General features: G+C 54.9%; 1 protein-coding gene across 1 annotated transcript in view; it reads left to right on the top strand.

Moving 5' to 3' along the window:
* Window positions 1-16,651, top strand: part of Ccdc13 (coiled-coil domain containing 13) — a 29,851-nt gene extending 13,200 nt beyond the window's left edge. Inside the window, exons 7-15 of the mRNA XM_038324530.1 lie at window positions 877-1,041; window positions 3,617-3,793; window positions 4,531-4,737; window positions 7,511-7,638; window positions 9,056-9,139; window positions 10,008-10,130; window positions 14,067-14,218; window positions 15,530-15,644; window positions 16,492-16,651. Coding sequence (XP_038180458.1) covers window positions 877-1,041; window positions 3,617-3,793; window positions 4,531-4,737; window positions 7,511-7,638; window positions 9,056-9,139; window positions 10,008-10,130; window positions 14,067-14,218; window positions 15,530-15,644; window positions 16,492-16,651 — 1,311 coding nt within the window. The remainder of the gene's footprint in view (window positions 1-876; window positions 1,042-3,616; window positions 3,794-4,530; window positions 4,738-7,510; window positions 7,639-9,055; window positions 9,140-10,007; window positions 10,131-14,066; window positions 14,219-15,529; window positions 15,645-16,491) is intronic.
* Window positions 16,652-21,846: the final 5,195 nt, after the last annotated feature.

Genomic DNA, 21,846 nt, shown 5'->3' with positions numbered 1-21,846 from the left:
ATAAGTGCTCGGAGGAGTCTGCTCAGCACACAGACACCTGCTTACTGCGTGGTCGCAGTCTGGGTGCCCATCCGTACGTAAAGCACAGACTCGTAGCGTGGAGAGAAATGTGTCATGCATAAACCGTGGCATCTTAGCCATGAATAAAAAGCAGAAGCATGATACTTGCCAGAAATGGATAGGACTGGAGATCGTTGTGTTAAGTGAAAAAGCCACACTCAGAGAAACAGTGTTTCATGTTTTCTCTCCTAGAGGGTTTTTTTAAATGACCTAAAAGATGGGCAGTAAAGAGAAGGGAACCGGGGGGGGGGGGGGAGCCAGTGCCGTTCAAACAGGTCACAAATGTAAGGGACTGTTGCAGAGAAACCATCATTTTGTACAATTACTGTGAGTGTTGAAATGTATAATAAAAATTAATGTTTTGATTTAAGAAACAAAATAACCCATGGCTTTTATTAAAATATGGCTTCCAGGCCCTTCCTGCCCCCAGAGCCCTGCATTTTGGTCTGAAGTGAACTCCAAGACTTGTCTTTCCAGCAAGAACTTAAGGGGCTTGCTGGGCTCAGGTGGGTTGGGGTGCTGAGCCCGCCCCCCATTGCAGCACCATGCAGAATGTACCCTCGGGTAGACCCATGCTCCTGACGGGACTGAGATTCAGAGCGTCTGGGAGCCTGGGACAGCCACAAGGAAGGGACTTTTCTCGCTGAACCCCTTGGACAGCTCCCCCATTTGCAGAAGATCTTCCTAGCCTGGGCCCGTCCTGTGCCACACCCTGGAAGGGCGGCTCCACTTTTAGTCTGGCAGACTCCTCCAAGGCACCCAAGTGGCAGGTCCCCTGGCTGTACACTGTGGGACAGCCGGCTTTACCGTCCTCAGGTCCGAGAGCTTGAGAAGCAACTGGGGCAGCGTCAGAACAAGATGACAGGCTCGTCGGGCTCCGAGCCACTGCCTGTCGGTTCAGACCCACGGAAGCTGACAATGCAAGAGAAAAACCTGCTGAGGATCCGCAGCCTGGAGAGGGACAAGCAGGAAGGCTGGGAGGTGAGGCGGGCCCAGCCACAGGCTTCAGCTCTGTCGGCAGGGAAGGGTGGTGGCAGGAGTGGGAGGCAGGGGGATAAATGTGCTACAGTGTGGCTGACTTCCTCTGGGTCTCCCCCAATGGGATGCACTACCCACATTCAGGGTGGGTCTTTTCTCCTCTGCAAACACCCTCACAGGCATGCCCAGAGTGTGTCTTCTCAGTGATGGTGATTCCAATCCAGACACCCTCACACTGGATCACATTCCCAGTAGTACAATGGGGGCAGGCCTGAAGGAAGCCCACCAAGCTCTGAACAGCGTGGGCAGGCCAGCGCGCCAGGCTCTGTCACCGCTGACTGCGAGTGGCCCTCATTCGGCCCGCAGCACCCGACAGAGGCTTCCAACAGTCCCACGGGAAACCCCATCTGCCTGTGCCGGGGTGCCGGGAACTTTATCATAGCCTCGTCCAGCCTTCTGCATGTCAGCTGTCTGTAGGGCTGGGCACATTGGGTCCTGCTGAACCTCGTATGCCAGGATCATCACCAAGGCACTTGGATTTGTGAAGAGACATGTGACATGGTGGGGGGGGGGCTGATAGGAGGGGTGAGAGCCTGTCCTTGCTGGGGTTTCTATGGCTGTGAAGAGACACCATAACCTTGACAACTCTTATAAAGAATTGGGGATGGCTTACAGTTCAGAGGTTAGCCCATCATCATCATGGTGGGAAGTATGGCAGACATGGGCAGACATGGTGCTGGAGAAGGAGAAGAGAGTTCTACAGCTGATCCATTGACATCAGAAGTCACTGTGATACACTGGCTAGGCTTGAGCTTCTGAGACTCACAACCCACTTCCTAGTGACATGCCTCCTCCAACAAGGCCACGCCTCCTAATAGTGCCACTGCATGTGGCCAAGCAGTCAAACCCATGAGTCTGTGAATAGGAATGGCTTTTGCTCCTATTCAAGCCAACACAGAGTCAAAGTGACAGCCCTAGACCCATGTCGTCCTCTGTCCAGGTGGTCACGGGAGCCTGTGGAGCAACAGGTGAGCAGTGGCCCCGCCGGTCGAGAGCTGGGAAGCCATCTTGCTCTACCGCTCCAGTGTCTGCGATCTTTAGCTAGGCTGACGTTGTTCCCGCCATAATGGACCCAGGAAGAAGCCATCTGCTGCCCTGCCTACCCTAGCGACTCTGAAGGGCTTAGCTGGCCTGCCCGGCCTCTGCCTCTGCCCGCCTCTCCGTGACCTCTAGCATGCACAAGACTTTAGCTCTTCTCAGCAGCTCCCATCTCTGCTCAGCTCTCCCCTCCCCCACACCCCAGTAGGCAGCAGTCTCTCTCCCAGGCTTGGGGGTCGCTCCTTAGGAATAGCCTCACCCAGCTCCTGCCACAGTGTACACAGTAGGCCCACAGGAAACCTAAGAATGAAGGCATGAGAGGCTCTAAAAATACGTGAAGTGTGTGAGCATCTAGTTCATACGGGACAGGACCAGGTGCAGAATGCAGAGGGGATTCCTGCCTCTACAATGTCACAGAAGCTCTGTTAGCTGTGCGGCCCCTTGCTGAGTGGGTTTAAGTGGGAAGAGGTCAGTAGTCAGCTCCCAACAGCACTGTGTTTCTGTTAGAAACCATAAACACAACACAAGTAAAGTGGACGCGAGCCATTTTGGTGAAGAAACGAGTTTGGTAGGCAGCGTGGCTAGTTGTAGTTATGTGCTGTTTGTGCAAGAGAGCATGTGTGTACGCATGTGCGTGTGTGTGCACATGTAGAGTCCAGGCATGTGTGCACGCATGTGCGCATTTGTACACATGTAGTCCAGGCATGTGTGTACAAATGTGCACGCGTATGCACATGTAGAGTCCAGGCATGTGTGCATGCATGTGCACGTGTGTGCACATGTAGAGTCCAGGCATGTGTGCATGCATGTGCGTGTGTGCACGTGTGTGCACATGTAGAGTGCACATGTAGAGTGCACGTGTGTGCATGTGTGTAGAGTGCACGTGTGTGCATGTGTGTGCACGTGTGTGCACATGTGCGTGTGTGCACGTGTGTGCACATGTAGAGTCCAGGCATGTGTGCATGCATGTGCGTGTGTGCACATGTAAAGTCCAGGCTTGTGTGCATGCATGTGCGTGTGTGCGCATGTAGAGTCCAGGCTTGTGTGCACACATGTGTGTGTGCGCATGTAGAGTCCAGGCATGTGTGCACACGTGTGTGCCTGTGTGCACATGTAGAGTCCAGGCATATGTGCATGCATGTGCGTGTGTATGCACATGTAGAGTCCAGAAGACAATTGCAGGACTCAACTTCTACTCTTGTCCCAGAGATCAAGCTCAGGTTTCAATCTTCTGAGCCATCTTGCCAGTCTTCACGTTCGTTTTCTAAGTCAGGAGAGGTACGCTGCTGTCCCTTAGAGCTGTCTGCCACGTGCCCATCAGGAAAAGGGGGAGCCGGGTCTGCCTGCGGTCGGCCCTGGCCCTATCCCTGGTTCCTGTGGCCTTCCATAGCCGCCCCTTCCGAGTCTCTCCAGTCAATGGGAACTGGGCTACCCTGAACTACTGCACGGGCTAGCCTCAACTCTCACTCCCTGATTACAGAAACTGGCCAGTGAGCGGGACGCCCTCCAGACAGAGCTGGGAGAACTGAGAAGGAAGTTTGAGGGCTTGCGCTCTCGCAACAAGGTGCTGTCCAGTGAGGTGAAGACCCTCAAGACCCAGATGGTGACCCTGGTGGAGAAGGGCAGACATGACGATGAGCTGATTGATGCCCTCATGGTATGCAGGCAGGGGGCGTTGAGAGCAGAGACACCTCAGATGTGCTTCCTACAGTAAAGTCCTGCCCCTGGGACACAGCTACCCACAGTGCCTGAGAGAGACAACCGTGAACCTAGTGCCCTTGGCCTTGGGACCCCAGAGGGGATAGCACTCTGTAATGGGGTGAAATGGGGGCACCCACCTCTGGGATCAGTCTGCCTCTGTGGGCACCTCACTGACAGTTCTGTGCCTGGGGTGCTCTGAGTCTCCGTTTTCTCCTGAGGTCTCCTGTCCCAGGTCATAGTTGTCGTTCCTCTTTGCCCCAAAGCAAGGAGCCTCTGTCCTTAGAGCCTCCCTGGGGATATGTCCAGGGTCCAGGCCTCAGGTCAGGTGCTGACGGGCTCCTCATGAAGCATGCTGGATCAGTCCTTCCTTGCACTCACGTGTCTGCCTACTGGCTGGGCACCTACCCACCAAACTGCCTTCTGATAACTAAAGGGTCGCTTTTCCCATCTGGCCGTCTTGGCCCCAGTCTCCCAGGAGGAAATCCGAGGCCAGAAGGCATCAGAGTTGAGCCTTGAATCCCCAGGAAGGGTGCTCCTGGTTCTCAGTCAGATAACTAGTGTCTCCCGCTAGGGTGGTCTCGGCCCAGAGAAAGTCAGATGGCTCCGGGTAAGGAAGCCAGCTGCCCCTGCCCTGTCCTTTCCTACCCAAAGCAGCCCAAGGCTGCCTCTGCCTGCCCTCTGTCTGGCCCTCAGGACCAGCTAAAGCAGCTGCAGGACATTCTGGGCAGCCTGAGTGTGCAGGAGGAATCAAGGCGCACATCCCAGCACCACCTGGACCAGAAGATCAACAGTGAGGCCCAGAGGAGCAGCAGCCTTGTAGCCCAGCTGCGGGCCATGGTGGCCGAGCGTGAGGCCAAGGTGCGGCAGCTGGAGCTGGAGATTGGGCAACTCAGTGTGCAGGTGAGCAGGGTGCCACCCGGGGCAGGGGCCGTCAGTGCCCGGCTAGCACCTTCTACCTCCTTGCTCTCAGGTCAGCACTGGCCACACAGGGTCCATGTGGACCCCTTGCATCCAGCAGCCTTCTAATTCTGTATTCACGTTTCCTTCCTAAAACACAAGCCCTGTCTGTGGGCCACACCACCCTGAGCACGCGTGATCTGTCTAAAACACCAGCCTGATCATGTCCTTGCTCAGCTCAAAGCCACCCCTGGCTTCCTGTCACCCTCAACTTCACCAGGGCCAAGAGAATCCAGACTTCTCCCATCTGCAGCTGTGGCCCCCACCTTCGTGACCCATGTGGGAGCTGTGCTCCAGCTACGTTCACACTGCAGTCAGTAGGACGGCCACACTTCTTAATTAAAACCCTTTTAAAGCCTTGACAATGTCATACATGTATGAAAGGTATTTGGGCTGTTTTCATAACCTCCCCTACCTTCTCCCACCCCGCACTAACTCTCTTCCCAACGTGTCTCCTGCTTTCTTCTTTTCTCTGTGTGTGTGACCACTGAATTTAATTAGGGTTGCTTTAGCATTAAGGGAGGGCAACTCACCAGTGCCTACAACACTGAAGGGAGTTGAGTCCTCAGCAACCATTGGCTGTCAGGAGTTCCCGAGAGGGGTGTGGTCTTATGAGCCCCTCCCCTTCCCCCTGCTGGAGTGTCACGTCATGGGACAGCGTTTCCTAGCTCCCCTCCCACCCTCATTATGCTCTTCCTACCCCCTGTTCTTGGCATTCCCTGAGCCTCTGAGAGGGGAGTGCAGGTGTCTAATTTAGGGCTAAGCTCTCGGTCACTCATTCTCAGCACTTTGACCAGTTGTAAGTCTCTGATTCTCACTCACCACAAGCAGAAGCTTCTGTGACGGAGGCCGAAACCCACACTTATCTGTGGGTTTAACACGTGGAAGGCAGTTTGGTACCGTGCCCATTTAGCAAAATAGCAGTAGAAGATCCATCCCTATGGTCTGTGACCTCCCTGGCCATGGGCTCTCCCCCATGTTTACAGTATCAGGGGTGAATTCCAGCCTCGAATCCAATCAAAAATCGATTGGTTGCCCCCAGAAGTCATGCCACTGTGCGCCAGTGGGCACATCTTGCCTGGCAGGCTAGTATCACAGCTAGGTATGACCCTTGGTGACTCTTTTCCACCCCCAGCAACCTCCATATCACCTTCTGGCACCACGACAGCCTGCCAGCAGAGTGGACACTCCCAGCTTTCCCCTGGCTTGATTTCTCTGTGTCCTACAGCCGGTCTTCAGCAGTAGGATCTTACTGTCTAGTTATGGAGACAGCTAGGAGCAATGCTGGGAGCCGGTGAGGCCTCCCTGACTAATGGTGGGGAGGGAGGGTCACCGCCCGCACTGCGGTTTTCAGCCACAGCCTGTGGGTTCTAGAACCAGCACTGTCCACCCTTGCAGGGCACCTCTCGTACTCTTTTTTTATTGTTGTATATTTTAATTGGCTTATAAAACAGTATTTTCCATATTGCTTTTCATACATCCTTGGTTTCTGTTACACCACAGCCACCCCGTGCCCCATTCCTGCTTAGCCCACATTCCATCCAGATCCTGAGCACACGTCTAACTCTGGCCTCTTCCCCTCCTGTGTCTTCCCGTCACCCCTCCCCCTTCAGACCTACCGCGTGGGTGGACGTGGGTCCCTTCAGACCTACCGCGTGGGTGGACGTGGGTCCCTTCAGACCTACCGCGTGGGTGGACGTGGGTCCCTTCAGACCTACCGCGTGGGTGGAAGTGGGTCCCTTCAGACCTACCGCGTGGGTGGACGTGGGTCCCTTCAGACCTACCGCGTGGGTGGACGTGGGTCCCTTCAGACCTACCGCGTGGGTGGACGTGGGTCCCTTCAGACCTACCGTGTGGGTGGAGCTGGGTCACAAAGCAGCTCTGTCCCTTGTTTCCTTCTAGGACCCGGGGTCCATCAGAGCTACCAGGGCTCTGACCTCTCTCAACTCAGAGCGGCACTAATTGACTGGCCTGCTGAGTCCAGGGGAGCCTGGGGCTGCAGGCTTGGTCAAGGGAGCGCTCTGGGCATCGGGCAGGTGGGGGACATCGTCTTGCGGTCTTCAATACTGCTGTCCTGAGAGGAGTGCTTGGAACGTTCTAGCATTATCACCTTCTGTTCTTGTTCCTGGTCTCCAAAAGAGGACACAGCCAGCTGGGAGCCAAGCTCCCCTCACCAATGCAATTGCATATTCCGGTTTTCTCAGAATTCCTGGGGCCATACCATGCCAGGCTGTTAGAAGCCACACTCACTGCACTGATGTGGCCCAGCCTCCCGCAAGGATCTGCTGGTGCACACAAGAGAGGAAGAGGCCAAAAGAGGGAGGAGCCTGGGAAGCTCCACTTCCACACAAGCACTGGCCCTCAGACTGAAGTCCAGGTGTGAGGACTGAAGATGGCCCTGACCTTAAGTCATAAACTGTGTGGGGCCACCAAGGACAGACGTCAGCTCTGACCTCTCTGTGCCTCTGGCCCCCACTGTCCTCACACCTCCCTGTGGCCCTGGCCTGCAATGGTCTCATCTGGAGCCTCCTCTGAGCAAAAGCTTTGTAAGCTGTCATTGTCATGCAAGCGGTGCCTTGGCCGCCCAGGCCAGCATTCTCCCTGAAGAGGAGCTTCTTTCATAACCCTGGAGCTGGAAGCCAGTCAAGCCCGCCCCCTGCCCTCTCCAGGCTGGCACCAAAACCCTGACATCCAACCCCACATCTGTTCCCTGCAGTATCTCCACAATAAAGGAGGGGGTGAAGGGGCCAGCCCCACCCATGCCATGTTCCCTGAGGACCAGATCCCGGTAACCAGCTCTCCGGCCTCGGCAGGCGATCATGTCGGCAGGCTAGGATCCTCTCGGTAAGGAAAACACAGGCTGGAGGGATGGTGAGTGACTGCGTAGTATTTGGAGAAATGGTGTCTCCCTGCTTCCTCTTATGGAAAGCCCCTGCGTGAAATTTTGTTTTGTTTTATTTATTTTGAGACAGGGTCTCACTAGATAGCCCTGGCTGGCCTGGAACTCACAGACATCCTCCTACCTCTGTCTCCAAGTGCTGGATAACGTCATGTGCCATTATGTCTGGCCTTTTCGATTTTAACACAGGGTCTCAAGTATCTCAGGCTGGCCTTGAACTTGAGATGTAGCCAAGAATGACTGAGCTCCTGACTCTCCCGACCTTATCTTCCCAGTATTAGAATTATAGATAACACCAGTTCATGCAATACTGAGAATCAAAACTAGGATCTTGTGCATGTTAGACAACCAAACCACACCAACACAAATACCACATACAATACACTCACCATACACAGCACACACACACATCCCACATACCACACACAACACACGCACCATACTACATACCACATACAATACTCACACCATACACCACAGCACACACACGCACATACACACTACATACCACACACAACACATGCAGCACACCACATACACACACATCCCACATACCACACACAACACACTCACCACACCACATACCACATACAATACTCACACCATACACCACAGCACACACACACACACACACTACATACCACACACAACACATGCAGCACACCACATACACACCACATACCACATACAATACACACCATACACCACAGCACACACACTACATACCACACACAACACATGCACCATACCACATACCACATACAATACTCACACCATACACCACAGCACACACATGCACACGCACACTACATACCACACACAACACATACAACATACAATACTCACACCATACACCACAGCACACACACACACTACATACCACACACAACACATGAACCATACCACATACCACATGCCACATACAATACGCATACCATACACCACAGCGCACATACACACCCCACATACCACACACGATACACACACCACACACATGCACACAAAGCAATGCTTCAGGTCGCCTGCCCTGCTGTCAAGCGCCACCTGAAGCCCTCTCCTATTAACTCCCTGTGGCAGGAAGGTGCCGGCAGCCCTGGGTTCCATCACTTCAAGCACTTGCTGGAAGTCCCTTGTCCAGCTTCTTGCCCCAGCCTCAGGGCACACTTCCTCCCAAGTCTCTCAGACTCACTGCTGTTGGGTTGCTTGTGGCTCTGTTTTATCTTGAAAGAGGAAGGACAACTGGCCCATGGGGAAGCTGAGGCCCATACAGCCTTCTCCACTGGCTCCCTATATCCCTGTCCACTGTGTAGTTCAGCAGTGCCCACTCCTTCCCTGCTGATGTCCCCCTCTGCCTCCACACAGCTCTGTGACCAGCCTGGGCCACACACTGGTGGAGTCGGCTCTCACGAGGCCATCCCTGCCTAGTCCCCATGGGACCTCACCCAGGTAGGAGCAGTAGGAGCATAGCACCCCTAGCTCTGGAGCTTACCACCTTCCCTGGCTCAGCATCCCCAGCCTATTAAGGGATGGAGGACTGAGGCCAGGCCAAGTCCAAGCATTCATGGAGGGTTACATAAGGCTGGAGAGGCCTGTGGCGGGGCCACCTGATAGAGTAAACAGCTTCAGAGCCAGACCTTGGCCCTGACAGGCAGTGTGGGCCTCTTTCCTGTTACTAGGGAGTCAGCCCAGCCCCACCTCACAGCCTTCTCTTACCCGCTGAGAATCTTTCTCCAGGGGGAGTGCCCCACATCATGTGGGTCCCCACACTCAGTCACTGATATCCCCTCGGCTCCCCAGCCCCCTGTTTGTGGATAAAGCCAGGCTCAGGGCTTAAATGCACCCTTTGTTCTTCTTGTGGGCTCATGGACAAAGGATGGTTTGTCCCACGCACTGTCCACTGGAGACGCCTGCTGCCAGTGTGCCCCGGCCCCTGCAGGTCAGCTTGGGATCCAGGCAAGGCCCAGTGGGCCTCCTCTCACTTGAGATTTACCATGTGGCTATAAACAAGTTGGTTTTCTCTCTCTGGACTACTGTCTCCCGTGAAGTACCTGTGACACTTTGAGCCAGACATTGACACTTGACACTGGCAGGGAACCAGGCCCCAGAAGCCACATCCTGGGCCCCTGGGCCTCCATAGGGATTTATAGACTTAGTGGGACCGAGTGGCCTACATAACCAGGTGGTGGCTGGGCTTCTTCCCCTCTGGCCATCCCAGAACCTCTAGATGTCACCACCCCTTCTGCCACTGTATAAGGATGTTTATGTCTTCCAACTTAACATGACCTCTGCCCTTTGCCCTCTACTCTGGCCCCAGGTTCTTGGACTCCCCAGAACAAAAGGGCTGGCAGGCACAAGCTGCAGAAATGAAGGCCCTCTGGCAGGCCGCCGAGGTGGAGCGCGACCGCCTGAATGAGTTTGTCACTGTCCTGCAGAAGCGGTAACACATGACACCCAGTCAGCTCTCTCCTAGGCCTGTGTGGGTTGGGACTGGGCTCCCTCCAGGGCCCACAACTCTGGGTTCTGTCCTCACTGGAGGACCTGTTCTCGGGGGCAGCCCTGTTTTCTGTGCACCCAGACAGCCTGTCAGGTGGTAACCTTGGGGGACTGGCTCTGTAGTGAGAACAGTCAGACTTAATTCAAGGGGTGTTAAGCTCTGTGACCTGTGGTCGTCCTGTCAGCTGCCTGAGAGTCATGTGGGGAAGTGACAGCCTAGCCCGATGCTGGCAGTTGCTGGGCACAGGAGGGCAGCTGAGCTGAGAAGGTGAGGTTCTGAGAGGCAGGAAGCCAGCGTGCAGCTGAGGTACCCAGGAGGTCCAGCCGCCTCCAAAGAGTTGCTGACAGCTTCCACTCAAATCAGTCAGTGCCCCTGCTCACATGGCCTGGCTGGCAATCACTGAAGGTACCCAGGCTGGCACATGGGCCAGCCATGGAATCCATCCTAAAAAACATGAGGGGCACCACCAAGCTCCTGTCCTCACTGTGGTGTTGTGTGTCCGTCACTGTTCTGCGGTGACAGATAACAGGAGCCAGCTCTGCCTCAGCTGAGTAGGGGGGAGGCCTGGAAAGTATTGGAAATGCTGAGGAACAGAGCAGAAGGCCTGAGGAGGGGCAGGGGTCTTGATGGTGTGTTTTCTGGGACTTCTATCCCCCCACCCCACCCCCAAGAGAGAGCAGCCAGACTGGTGGTACCCCCAGGTACTCGCGGAATTGGGAGAGAGGGCTTGTTTCCAAGGGAACTGGGGTGGCCAGTACAGAAGCAATGAAGAAACACCTGCTTTCTCTATGACTGCATTCAGTGGCTAGTACAAATATCTGTCCTCTGTCTGGGCGTTGGCCCCCATTTCCCTAGGTATGTCTGTATTGGAGGGTGACCTGGTAAACTGTTGCTGCAGAACCTGCCATCCTGACTTGGGGTTAAGTACAATGGTTGGTCCTTTTGAAATCCTGTGCCTCACTGGGAACTGCCCCACATGATGGCTGCTGGGGGCGCCCCCTTGGCTTCTCTCTGTCACAGGTGGAGCAGGGTGACTCAGTTTCCCTCCCTGTTGCCTTTTTCTTCACCTGAAGTGGCCTTGGGCCTAGAGTGAAGAAGGAAATCAGCCAGGATATGTGTTAGGGAACAATGGCTGAGAGTCACAGGCACCTCCGTCAGCCGTCGGAGCACCTTGGTTCATTCTGATGCCTGTGTCACTTTGGGGCTCCTCAGCCAAGATATAATATGTTGACTTCCAGAGCATCACCCCAAAACCAGGCTTCCCATCCTCAGAGCCCAAGTTCTTTCAAGCAGTTAGCCCTGGCGTGACTTCACGGGCACCCATACATGTGCATGTGCTCACATACATGCGCGCACACACGCACACACTCTCTGGGAAACTCACATCATGCTTGACCGTTGTCCACGATGCCAGCTATCCGTCCCTTAAGTCCGTGAGTGTGAACGGAATCTGTAGTTAAGCAGACTGCCCGCATTCCTGAAAGAGCAGAGCAGAAGGAGAGCCCCTCCGCCCCCACGTGAGCCAGGGTCACTGTCCTGTTTCCACCCCACAAGCAGAGTGACAGCAGCCTTGGATTTGTTTGTTTTTAAATTGTTAATTTGTTATAAATATTTAAATCGCTCCATACATTATGCACAACCTCCGCTTATTTCGCTCACTGGTACCCCGTGGATCACTCTCCTCTTGGAGAGGCAGACCAATCACGTGACTTCCCAGCCGGTCGGACACTCCTCTCTCTGAGTTACTGGTCTCTAGTCTGCAAACCCTTTCTTGTGTTAGACGTTCGTTTCTGTCCTTGTTTTACTTTGATATTTTGTCTGTTTGTTTCTGAGACAGGGCCTCAGTTTCTTCCTGGCGTCTGCCCCATTCTTTTGTGGTACTCGCGTCACAGGGCAGCCCAGGGAAGGCCATTCTAGGTGACCACAGAGCCCAGAAGAGCTGTGGATAGGCAGGACATACACGTCTCTCTCCCCACACAGGCTTAGCAGGAAGCATGCGAGTCCTCATGGTTTGTTTTTAGGGAGACTAGGTTTGGGACATAAGGTGTCAGCCCCAGGTGCCACCACTACTCCGTCCATTTGCATGGGTGCAGCCACCTTCCAAGGCCAGCAGGCCATCCAGGTGACACCCCACAGGGCAGGGCCTTGGCTTGCCGTAAGCTCTACTGAGTAGACAGGGACCAGAACGACCTTGCTCCCATGCTAACCGCATCCAAACTAAGCTATCCGTTGTTTTCTAATCTCAACCCTCCTTGTCCAGGACCTTAGTTCTCGCATGGCGGATATGAAGAGGCAGGCCTGCTGATGTCATTGTCAGTGTGTTGTCTTGTTTCGCTGACCTATGACGTGCAGAGCAGCCACGTTTGTGTTGCTGGTCAGAGTGGGACCACTTGGCAGAGCTGGTAGAGGTGGTTTAGGTCTGTGGCCCACAGTGCAGCAACCACAGGAGCCTTTGCAAAGCTGGCACATTGCCAGCATGCCTGAGGAGCAGGGGAGCTTGTTCTAATCCTCACTGCCCACAGCCCCACTCCTCCATCCAATTCCTTTGGCCTTTGAGCAGCTGTGCATCTTGCTTTTGAAGATAGTTTCAAGAAACTCGTGCCTCATGGGTGTCGATGGTTATTCAGGCTAGTATACGGCAGCCCAGTGTACAGTTTCTGGTTAGTAACTAGGTTCTTGCCCTCCCAATCCTCCGCTGTTTCTTCTCCAACATAGAGAGATGATTCGATTCCCTGTTGTCCACTGTGGACTCCAGGCTGCAGCTCTGCAGCCACTATTTCTGTAACCTTCTGCTAGGATGGATCTCAGGGATACCTGGCCTTCTGAGTTTTTATTGCCACAGAAATCCAAAGTGCTTTAGGGAGCCTCAGAAAGACCCACAGGACAGAGCAAGCTTCCGGGTGAGGTAATCAGAGCAGGATCTCCTAGGGCTTCAGTCTGCAGCAGGCGTGAAGAGCACGGTGTAAGAAGCGTGTGGCAAGCACCAGGTCCAGGGGAACAGGGCAGTAAGGACATGTCATGGCCCCTACATCTGCAGAGTCACAGAATGTACCCTATGGAAGGCAGGGCATCAGCAGTGCATCATGGTCCCAAAACAAGGCAAGCCGGGATGATCACTTCAGCCCAGAGAAGCAGTTTTCCTGCCTGGAGCCATTCAAGGGAACTGTGGGGAATGAGTCGGTCAGAGTAATCCAAAGCCCGCTTCGAGGATGGAGGGCATGGTGTGCCTTCTGAAGCTGGCAGTAGGCAGGGAGGTGATGCTGAGTGGGTTTGGGAGGGGACTCTCCCCCACCAAAGATTCTAGATAGGAACCCAGGTTAGCGGAGGCTTGAATTTCAACCTGTGGTACCTGGAGCCTGCCATGAGATGCTAACTTTGTGTTGTCTTCAAGCAATTTTGTGTTAATTTTGCTTATTAATTCCTGCTATTTTGTGGTGGGTCTGTTACAGCAGCAATAGAAACAGACTACCTATTAAAAACTCATCCGAGAAGCAGGGAGGGGACTGTGTTTGACAGGAGACAGTAAAGCGAAATGAAACCCTCACTCAGCATGATAGGAAACCAAGACCTGTGTCCAGTCCTCCAAACTAGGCACATGAGCATCTGTACAGTGTGGCAGAAAGTTCTAGAAGCAGCAGCGAAAACACCAGAGAGCTGGTTGCTCTGAGGGCAGGAGCTAGGAGATCAGGGTGGCTCACCTGCCAGCCATGTATCGTATGCCTCAGAGAGTTTGAAATGCCTGTTCTGGTGTTACTGCCGTGAACTCAAGACAAGGGAGGCAAACCCTCACCTCCATAGTGTGTGCACCACTTGTGGGATCCAAGAATCACGCATGGGGGCACCCGCCTGCAGGGCGTGAAGCTTGTGTCTAACCGCCAGGGTGGAGGAGAGCAGCAGCAAGCTGTTGGAGGCCGAGCAGAGGCTGCAGGAGGAACGCCAGCGCGCAGTTCTGCTGGAGCAGCACCTGGAGAAGATGCGCCTGGAGCCCTCCAGGACCTCCGTGTCCCAGAAAGTTGCCAGGAACAAGCCAGGTAAGGAGCCCAGGAGGTGGGTGGCGCAGCTTCAGGAGCAGGCAGGCAAGTGTTGGGAGCTCTGCCTGCCCCTGCTGTGAGGGGCTTCTTGTTCCATGTGCCAGCCTGGCTCCCAGAGAGTCGGGGCCCTCTGGGAGCCATCTAGGGGCCTTATCCTGAACTGGCAGTACCCCTGCTGCATGCCCTTGGCCTCTACTCCCTGTGCCACCTTCCAGAGCCTTTGCCTAGCCCTTGGTTGAGCCTAACTGGGCCCTGGTCATAGCTGGTCTCGGGCAGAATTGGTCCGCTGGACCAACCACAGTGGGAGAGTGTAACACTCAGGCTTCTGAAGAAAGGCTCAGGTGAACTTTCCATGGCTGGGAGGCCACGTCCCTTTCTTGGGTGCCATTCTCCTCGCACGGGCAGCTTCTGTCCTGTCACCCGCGATGCCTGGAAAGCCCATGTGGCCCCTGCCGCTCACTGGCCCATTGGGGAGCACAGCTCTCCTGTCCCCTATCCCCCCCACCCCCCCGCCACCTGCCCTGGACCACACACAGGGACCAGTAAGGACAAAGACAGTGGTGGAGGCTCAGCTAGGCTCAAAGGAACAGCAAGGAGACAGGAGGCCAAGGGACAGTGGGGTAACATAGGGGTTCTCCGTGATTCGGTCACACTCACTGAGGACAACTAGGAATCCATCTATCCTTGCAGTGCCAAGGAGGAGGCCAGCTCAGGGATTTCCATGGCTTATCCAAGGCCATGCAGCCGGGGTGAAGGCCAGTTCTACTAAGGCTGGGGATTTCCTGAGGCCTTTTTAGCTCAGAATATTTTGATGTCCTGACATCATCACCCAAGGTCACAAATGACTTTGCCATCTTTCTCCGAGCACTCTGTGGCCACTGGGCCTAGTAGCCCATAGCTTCCTAATATAAAGCTGCCGGCCTGAATGGAAACCATGGAAACCAGTAGGGGGACCAGGATGGGGGGACCAGGATGGGGGACCATGGTAGGGGTGGCCTCAGAAGCAGCGACAGCCTGGTCCTGGGCTCAGATCTCAGGCCAGCCCTAAGGTCCCACTGTCTACTCTCGGTGACAAAACTGTGGAGGGGTAAAGGTGAGGACCACCGTGGCACAGGCAGGCAGAGCCAGGATGGGGATGCAGAGAGCATCAGGGAGGGCTTCTAGAGAGAGCTGGCCCCAGCCTGCACCCTGCACCCTGTAGGAGATGTGATGTCTCCACTCTCCACAAGCTGGAACACAGAAAGTGGGCAGGGCGGGGAGGGAGAGCTCACATAACTGGCCTCACTACAGAACGAGGCTGCTCCTCCACAGGGCCACCAGCCACCAGCGCCAAGCACAACCCACCTGGGAGTGCCAAGAAAGACTCGTCCGCCACTCAGCTTTCCGATATGCCCATGGAATCCCAGATCGAAGAGCTGACCGCCAGGTGCTTCCTGCCCAGCCTTCCGGAAAGGGTAGAGATGGCCACATGGAGGGTAGAGATGCCCACATGGAGGCTTCCGGAAAGGGTAGAGATGCCCACATGGAGGCTTCCGGAAAGGGTAGAGATGCCCACATGGAGGCTTCCAGAAAGGGTAGAGATGCCCACTTGGAGGCTTGACAGGCAGAGGGACCATGTCCCTCTCCCTTGCTACAAGGACCTCTATTTTCCCAGAAGGACGGTTGTGCCAGGACTGGTCTAGGGTAGGGGGATTCCACAGTGCCCTGATGACTCCAGGCTCCCAAGAGAACCTGTATCGGTACTAGGCTGTGCCCTCACTTTCTCCAGTAGTTAACCCTCTACAGAGGAGCTGAAGGGGCCAGGGTGTGTCCCAGTCAGGAGACTGGCATGGCCTGCACAGAACCCTGGGTTCAGTCCCCAGCATTGTGCACACAGGACGTGGTGGTCCACACCTGTAATCCCAGCACCCTAGGAGTGGCGGAGGCTCACACCTGGCTGCTTACTGAGCTTGAGTCCAGCCTTGGGTACATGTGAGCCTATCTCTAAATAAATAAATAAATAAATTTAAGCGTATGGTGGGGGAAAAAACAAAGCAAGAAATGAGGAGTGTATAGGAATCTGGGTAATTGAGGCTGCTCAGAGCTTCTGGGTCAGGACTGTGGGTAGGCCCAGAGAAAGATCCATTTGGTATGTGTCTCCTGAGGGGTCCAGAGAGGAGGAGGCAGTTGGAAGGGACCTCTAAGCCTGCACCACAGCATCTCCTAAAACACTGGGCCCCAGAACACCTGCTGCCTCCACACACTCAGCCCCTTCTCCCCCAACCCTCGTCTAGGCTGGCCATTCAAATGGAGGAGAACGGAATCCTGAGAGATGCTCTGGGCAGTGCCCTGCGTGGGAAGGAGGAGGACTTCCGCATGTACCACCAGACCCTGGGCCAGGTGAAGGGGGTCTTCCTGCAGGCCCTGCGGCAGCAGAAAGCCAACAAGCAGTAGGGCACAGCTGCTTTCTCGACTCCTGGGGGGCAGGGTCCTCAGACGACTGACCCCCTGTGCAGGCTGTACCCACCAGGCTCCTCCAAGAAGCAACTTGGACTACCAGCTGAGCTCAGACCTGCTCAGCAGGCAGGCTGAAGCTTAGGATGCCTGAGCCAGGGAGGAGGCCGGCCACCCCCTGCAGATGTGTGACCTTGAGCGGGTGCTGTGGCCCTTGTCCTAGGGCCTGGCCAGGACACACAAAGATGAAACCCTTGGTGCTTCCTGATGGGGGCATCCACTGGTGCCATCCACACCTCCCCATAGTCATCCACTTGGGCATCCCTCCGCTGTCCCCTGCCTCTCTGTGGACTTGGCATAATAAGACTACTTTCACAGTCACTGCGGCTCTGGTTGAATGCGTTCCTCCCCTGCCAGGGGAACCTGGTCTCTGGTAGGTAGGGCTTTACGGTTGTGGGCACAAACCTCCAAATAGAAGCTGAGCCAATCGGTCGCTCTGGTGGTTCTGATTCTGAAGCTGAGGTCCCCAGCTGAGTGAGTGCCCCAAGACTGCACAGCCCCACCCTAGCTGCTCCCAGGGGCACAGGTGCTGGAGTCAGAAGGCAACCCAGGCAGGCCTAGGCGTAGCGTGGACAGGTGAGGCCATGGGCCTTGGTACATGAGTAGTGTGTGTTCGTTGCTATGGTGAGCTAGGGGATGCTACAGGAGGGGCCCAGGACACCCTCATCTCAGTGACTGTAACAGTGTCATGCCACCCACAGTTATATCACATCCACAGCCACACATGTTCACACACACCATACAGGCAGTTCTGCACAGAGGCCCTGAGAAAGGAGCAGACAGACTCCCTCCCATGAAACACAACCACGTGTATAGCTCGTACAAGACACACTGTGGCAGTACCCTCCCTGGAAAGCCGGGATTTTCTGAGACACTGTGTGCTCTGCTCATTCTCAGGGGTCTGTGGAGAAATCCACTCTGCCCATGACCTCCTGGATAACAGAAGTCCGAGACATCACAGCAAGAGGTGGCTAAGGCCATTGGGATGAAGCAGCAGTTTGGATAACTGTCCCGGGACTCCTAGGGAGGGAGAGTGTTCCCCTGGCTCCTTGTGACGAGCAGTGGGCAGAGAAGAGAGAGCACAGGAAGACTTGAGCTGGGAGGAGACAGCGTTTGACAGTAAGAAGAGGGAGAGTCACGGGCACCTTCTTCAGACACTGGGGAACCCTGAGAGAAATCTGGGCCGGGGTTGCGGGCACCGGGCCTCAGCAGAGCCTCTGGGAGTGAGAAGCGTGGACAAGAACCAGCCAGCCTCTCTCAGAGGCAGGCAGGGAAGAGTAGGTAGGACTGGACCACGTCCTGGCTACTGCAGCAGTCTGTTGTGGTTCCTAGCCCGGTCTGAGCTGAAGGAAGGAAGGAGCCTTGGCTTTGTGCAGCCCGAACCTTAGCTGGGAGCCAGGCAGGTTTGCATCCCACTTCCGTGCAAGGACAAGTGTCCACAGACTGGCTTCCCCCAAGCCTATGAAAGAGGGGGGACAAGTCCTACTGCCAGGTGCTCCACTGAGTCTCATTGGGACCCTATGGGGTGAGCTGGCATCTTACAGAAGTGGTCCTGCATGGGCAGTCCTGACACATGCCAGCTCCTGCAGGCGCTGGAGCTAAAGGCCAGCAGGCAGAGTTTATAAAACCTCCAGGCAACCTCAAACAGTTTGCTTGGGGCTTCGTGCCAGGGCCCATCCCCCCACTTCTGCTGGCTGAAGTAGACCAGATTCCCAGTGTCCCTCACTGTGGCTGCTCCAGCACTTAGTGAGCTAGAACACACAGTGTGCAGAGCAGCGGCTAGCTCACAGCAAGCGCCCAGCAAATGCTGGCTCTTCGCAGAGTCCTCCTCTCCCCCCCCTCCCCGTGCAGTCAATGCACACTTGCTGAGAAGCATTCCCAGGTGCTGAGGTGAGGCAGGTGAGCACTCTGGGTACCAAGAATTCCCAGGACAGATGGGGAGACAGGCTCCCAACGGGTTGCCATATATTTAAACATCAAGTAGTCATCACCTTGCTAGGCCTGGGAAGGGACTGAGGTGGAACTGACCCAGTCAGAGGGAAATGGGGAAGAGGTTGTGATGGCGTAGGTGGAGAGAAGGATGTAAATGGGCACAGAGCATCCTCCCCAGCTCCACAGAGCTCTTAGGGGAAGGGGCTGGAATGTAGACGGGCACAGAGCATCCTCCCCAGCTTCGCAGAGCTCTTAGGGGAAGGGGCTGGGATGTAGATGGGCACTGAGCATCGTCCCAGATCTGCTAGGTTCTTAGGGGAAGGGGCTGGGATGAGCAGATGGGAGCACTCTTAAGGGGAGGTGGGGTTATCAAGGGATGAAGGACTTGGGTCTTGAGGGCTCATTCAGATAGGTCATATGGGGAGGAGAGCAGCTTGGTCTGTCTTGGAGTGTCTCCCTGGGTACAACCTGACCCCGTGGTCCCTGAAGATGAGTGAGTGCTCTATCCCTCACGAGGTGAGCCAGGTAAGAAGGGAGGGGTTCAGGCAAAGAAGCTGGTGACCTTAGGGGAGGGTCCCTGGCTACCCCCAGGAAGGTGCCATGGGTCTGAAGCTCACGTTCCTACAATGATGGAGGCACACAGTTTGTCATGGAAGTGGTCAGGCCACTGTCCGCATGGGGGCCTCTGGGACAGAGCAGTCGGGCAAGGTTGCAGGCTTGGTCTGGCTGACCCAAACAAACTTACTGTCACCAGGCCCTATCCCTATCCTCAGGGAGTCCAGGACAGGGTGGTCTCCAGCAGAGTGCCCCAAACCAGCCTGTCTCGCATCCCCGGGTTCCAGGGAGCCAACAGCTGGCCTTCAACATAGGGCAGTTTCCTGTTCCCTCACACATGCCAGTGAGCCTTGTCACACGCAGTCTCTCCTGCCATCCCTGAGCCTCCATACATACACAGCTCACATCACACTCACATGCCACACAGCAAGAATGAAACTCTCACACCCAGATGCTACACAGCACACACGCTCATACACATCCAGCACACGTGACCCACACATGAGGCTGAGTCGAAGAGCCTCTGAGGTTTGGTCATAACTTTCCCAGGCACCCTGGAGGCACCAGGAAGTAGCTTGCAGTCCGTGGATGTCAGCCCAGTCAACTTCCTGTCGTTTGTTTGTGGAGCAGTGTCCCACCTGACAGTCCCTGGCACAGGTGGAGGGACTGACCTAGTCTCCACTCCTCTGCCTTCCCAAAGCCACATCCCCACATGCTGTAGTGTCGGGATCACTAGGGAGTGCGCCACCGCTCAGTGGGCACTGCCGCAGTGTCTGGCTTCCCAGCACCCACAGGGCAATGCGTCATGCACATGGGGTGAGTCACTGAACCCCCTAAAAGCGCTGAGTGTCCATGCATAGTGTACCCACTTAAAAATAAAAAATTGGAGCCCCAAAACAATGTCTTCAATTCTTCAGCCCTCTTGGCATCTCCTGAGGGCACCATTTCGTGCGGACATTATTCCTGGGGAGAAACAAACATGTTTCTGCTTATTCCAGGTAGGGAACTGACAACAGACCAAAGTCCACCTTGGTGAACCAGTAAATTTTATTGGGGTTATTTACATGGGTGAGAGGTCACTTACAGGACCAGGACCAGAAACGACTCGATGGCAGCTGCACCACCTTCTCCCAGCACGGGCGACAGCTCCCAAAAGCTGGGAGCCCAGGGCACACTGCAGGTCGCTCAGCAGGCTGGAGGGGCCCATCATGGTGGTTCTGAGTGTCTTGGCACTTTCTTAGTATTGCCTTAAGTAGGGGAGGAAGGGGCGTAGTGTGATTCGGTCAGTTTCAAGGGCTTGCTTAGCTTCTGAGTTGTTTACTTCCTCAGTGGTAAGGAGCTTCCATGAAGGATGGACTGTTTCATCTCAGAGGAGACTGCCATACAACACACCAAACACATGGTCTGTGTATGGTGGTTTCACCTTGTCTGGTGTGGACATGACCCTCCCAGGGTGGTCTCATCTGTCTGGTGTGGACATGGCCCGCCCAGGGTGGTCTCATCTGTCTGGTGTGGATGGCCTGAGTTCTCACCATGATGCAGTCTCTTCCAGAAGTTTCTGGGCAGATCCTATCCACTGTCCACCGTATTCCTCAGTTTTCTCTTCTACCTGCTGGAGATGGCCTTTGTGGATTGTGGGGACATTAAAAAGAATTTCTCTGAGTTCGTCCTGGCTGTTATTATTTCTGTCCCTGATAACCACCAATTGTGCCTCAACACAGTGCCCTAATGTCAACCATGCCTGCCCAGAAGTCAGAGCTGTGACTCTCTCATCCCAAGTATCAGGATTGAACCACAGCCCCAGGCAGCCCCTCCTCTGCAACCCCTTGCCCAGCACACTGTTCAGGGTCAAAGACCAGCGTCTTGGCTTCTGAGGTGGGCTGGAACCTTCCCAGCCGCGTTCTCCGTGCCCATGTATCTGGATTCCTGGGAGGAAGCTCGTGACCTAACTTCCCAGGGTTTGTCCAGGACCCTGCTGGGTGGAGGCACATCTCCCTCCCTGTCCATCCTCCTGTAACAATAGTTACAGAACTCCCAGGACCTTTTCTCAAGCCCTGGTGCCTAAGAGCTGACCTGTGTAGACAGAACCCACACACCCACCTTCTCCAAGACTCAAGTTTGGACTTCTCCAGGGGTCCTTGCCCAGCAGGCGCTTCAGCTGCTTGGGGATGTTACATTAGGATTTCTTACTACCATTAAGAGGACCATTTCTGCCACTGAGAGGACACTATCTGTTCCAGATAACCCTAATGGCACCCATCCACCCAGACAACTCCATGTGAGCGCAAGGCTGGGATACTGGAGCCCCTCAGCACTGCAACATGATTAATAAAAACCCAGAGACAGATATTGGGGTTCAACTGAAAGAAAAGTCAGCCACTGACTCTTACCTCTACCTCAGTCCAAAAAGGCAATCCTGCCTCCATTAATCCTCAGAATGAGACTGAGCTGAGACCTGTCTCCTCCCATCTTATATTCCTCTCTAGGGCTGGGATTTAAAGGCATGCACCATTACTGCCCGGTTTCTATGGCAACTAGTGTGGCTACTGGGATTAAAGGTGTGTGTCACCACAGCCTGGTCTGTAAGGCTGACCAGTGGGGCTGTTTTACTCTCTGATATTCAGACAAGCTTTATTATTAAAACACAA

The sequence above is a fragment of the Arvicola amphibius genome, chromosome 3 (genome assembly GCF_903992535.2).
Source record: "Arvicola amphibius chromosome 3, mArvAmp1.2, whole genome shotgun sequence".
Taxonomy (NCBI): Eukaryota; Metazoa; Chordata; class Mammalia; order Rodentia; family Cricetidae; genus Arvicola; species Arvicola amphibius.
This window is presented reverse-complemented; position numbering and strand designations above follow the sequence as displayed.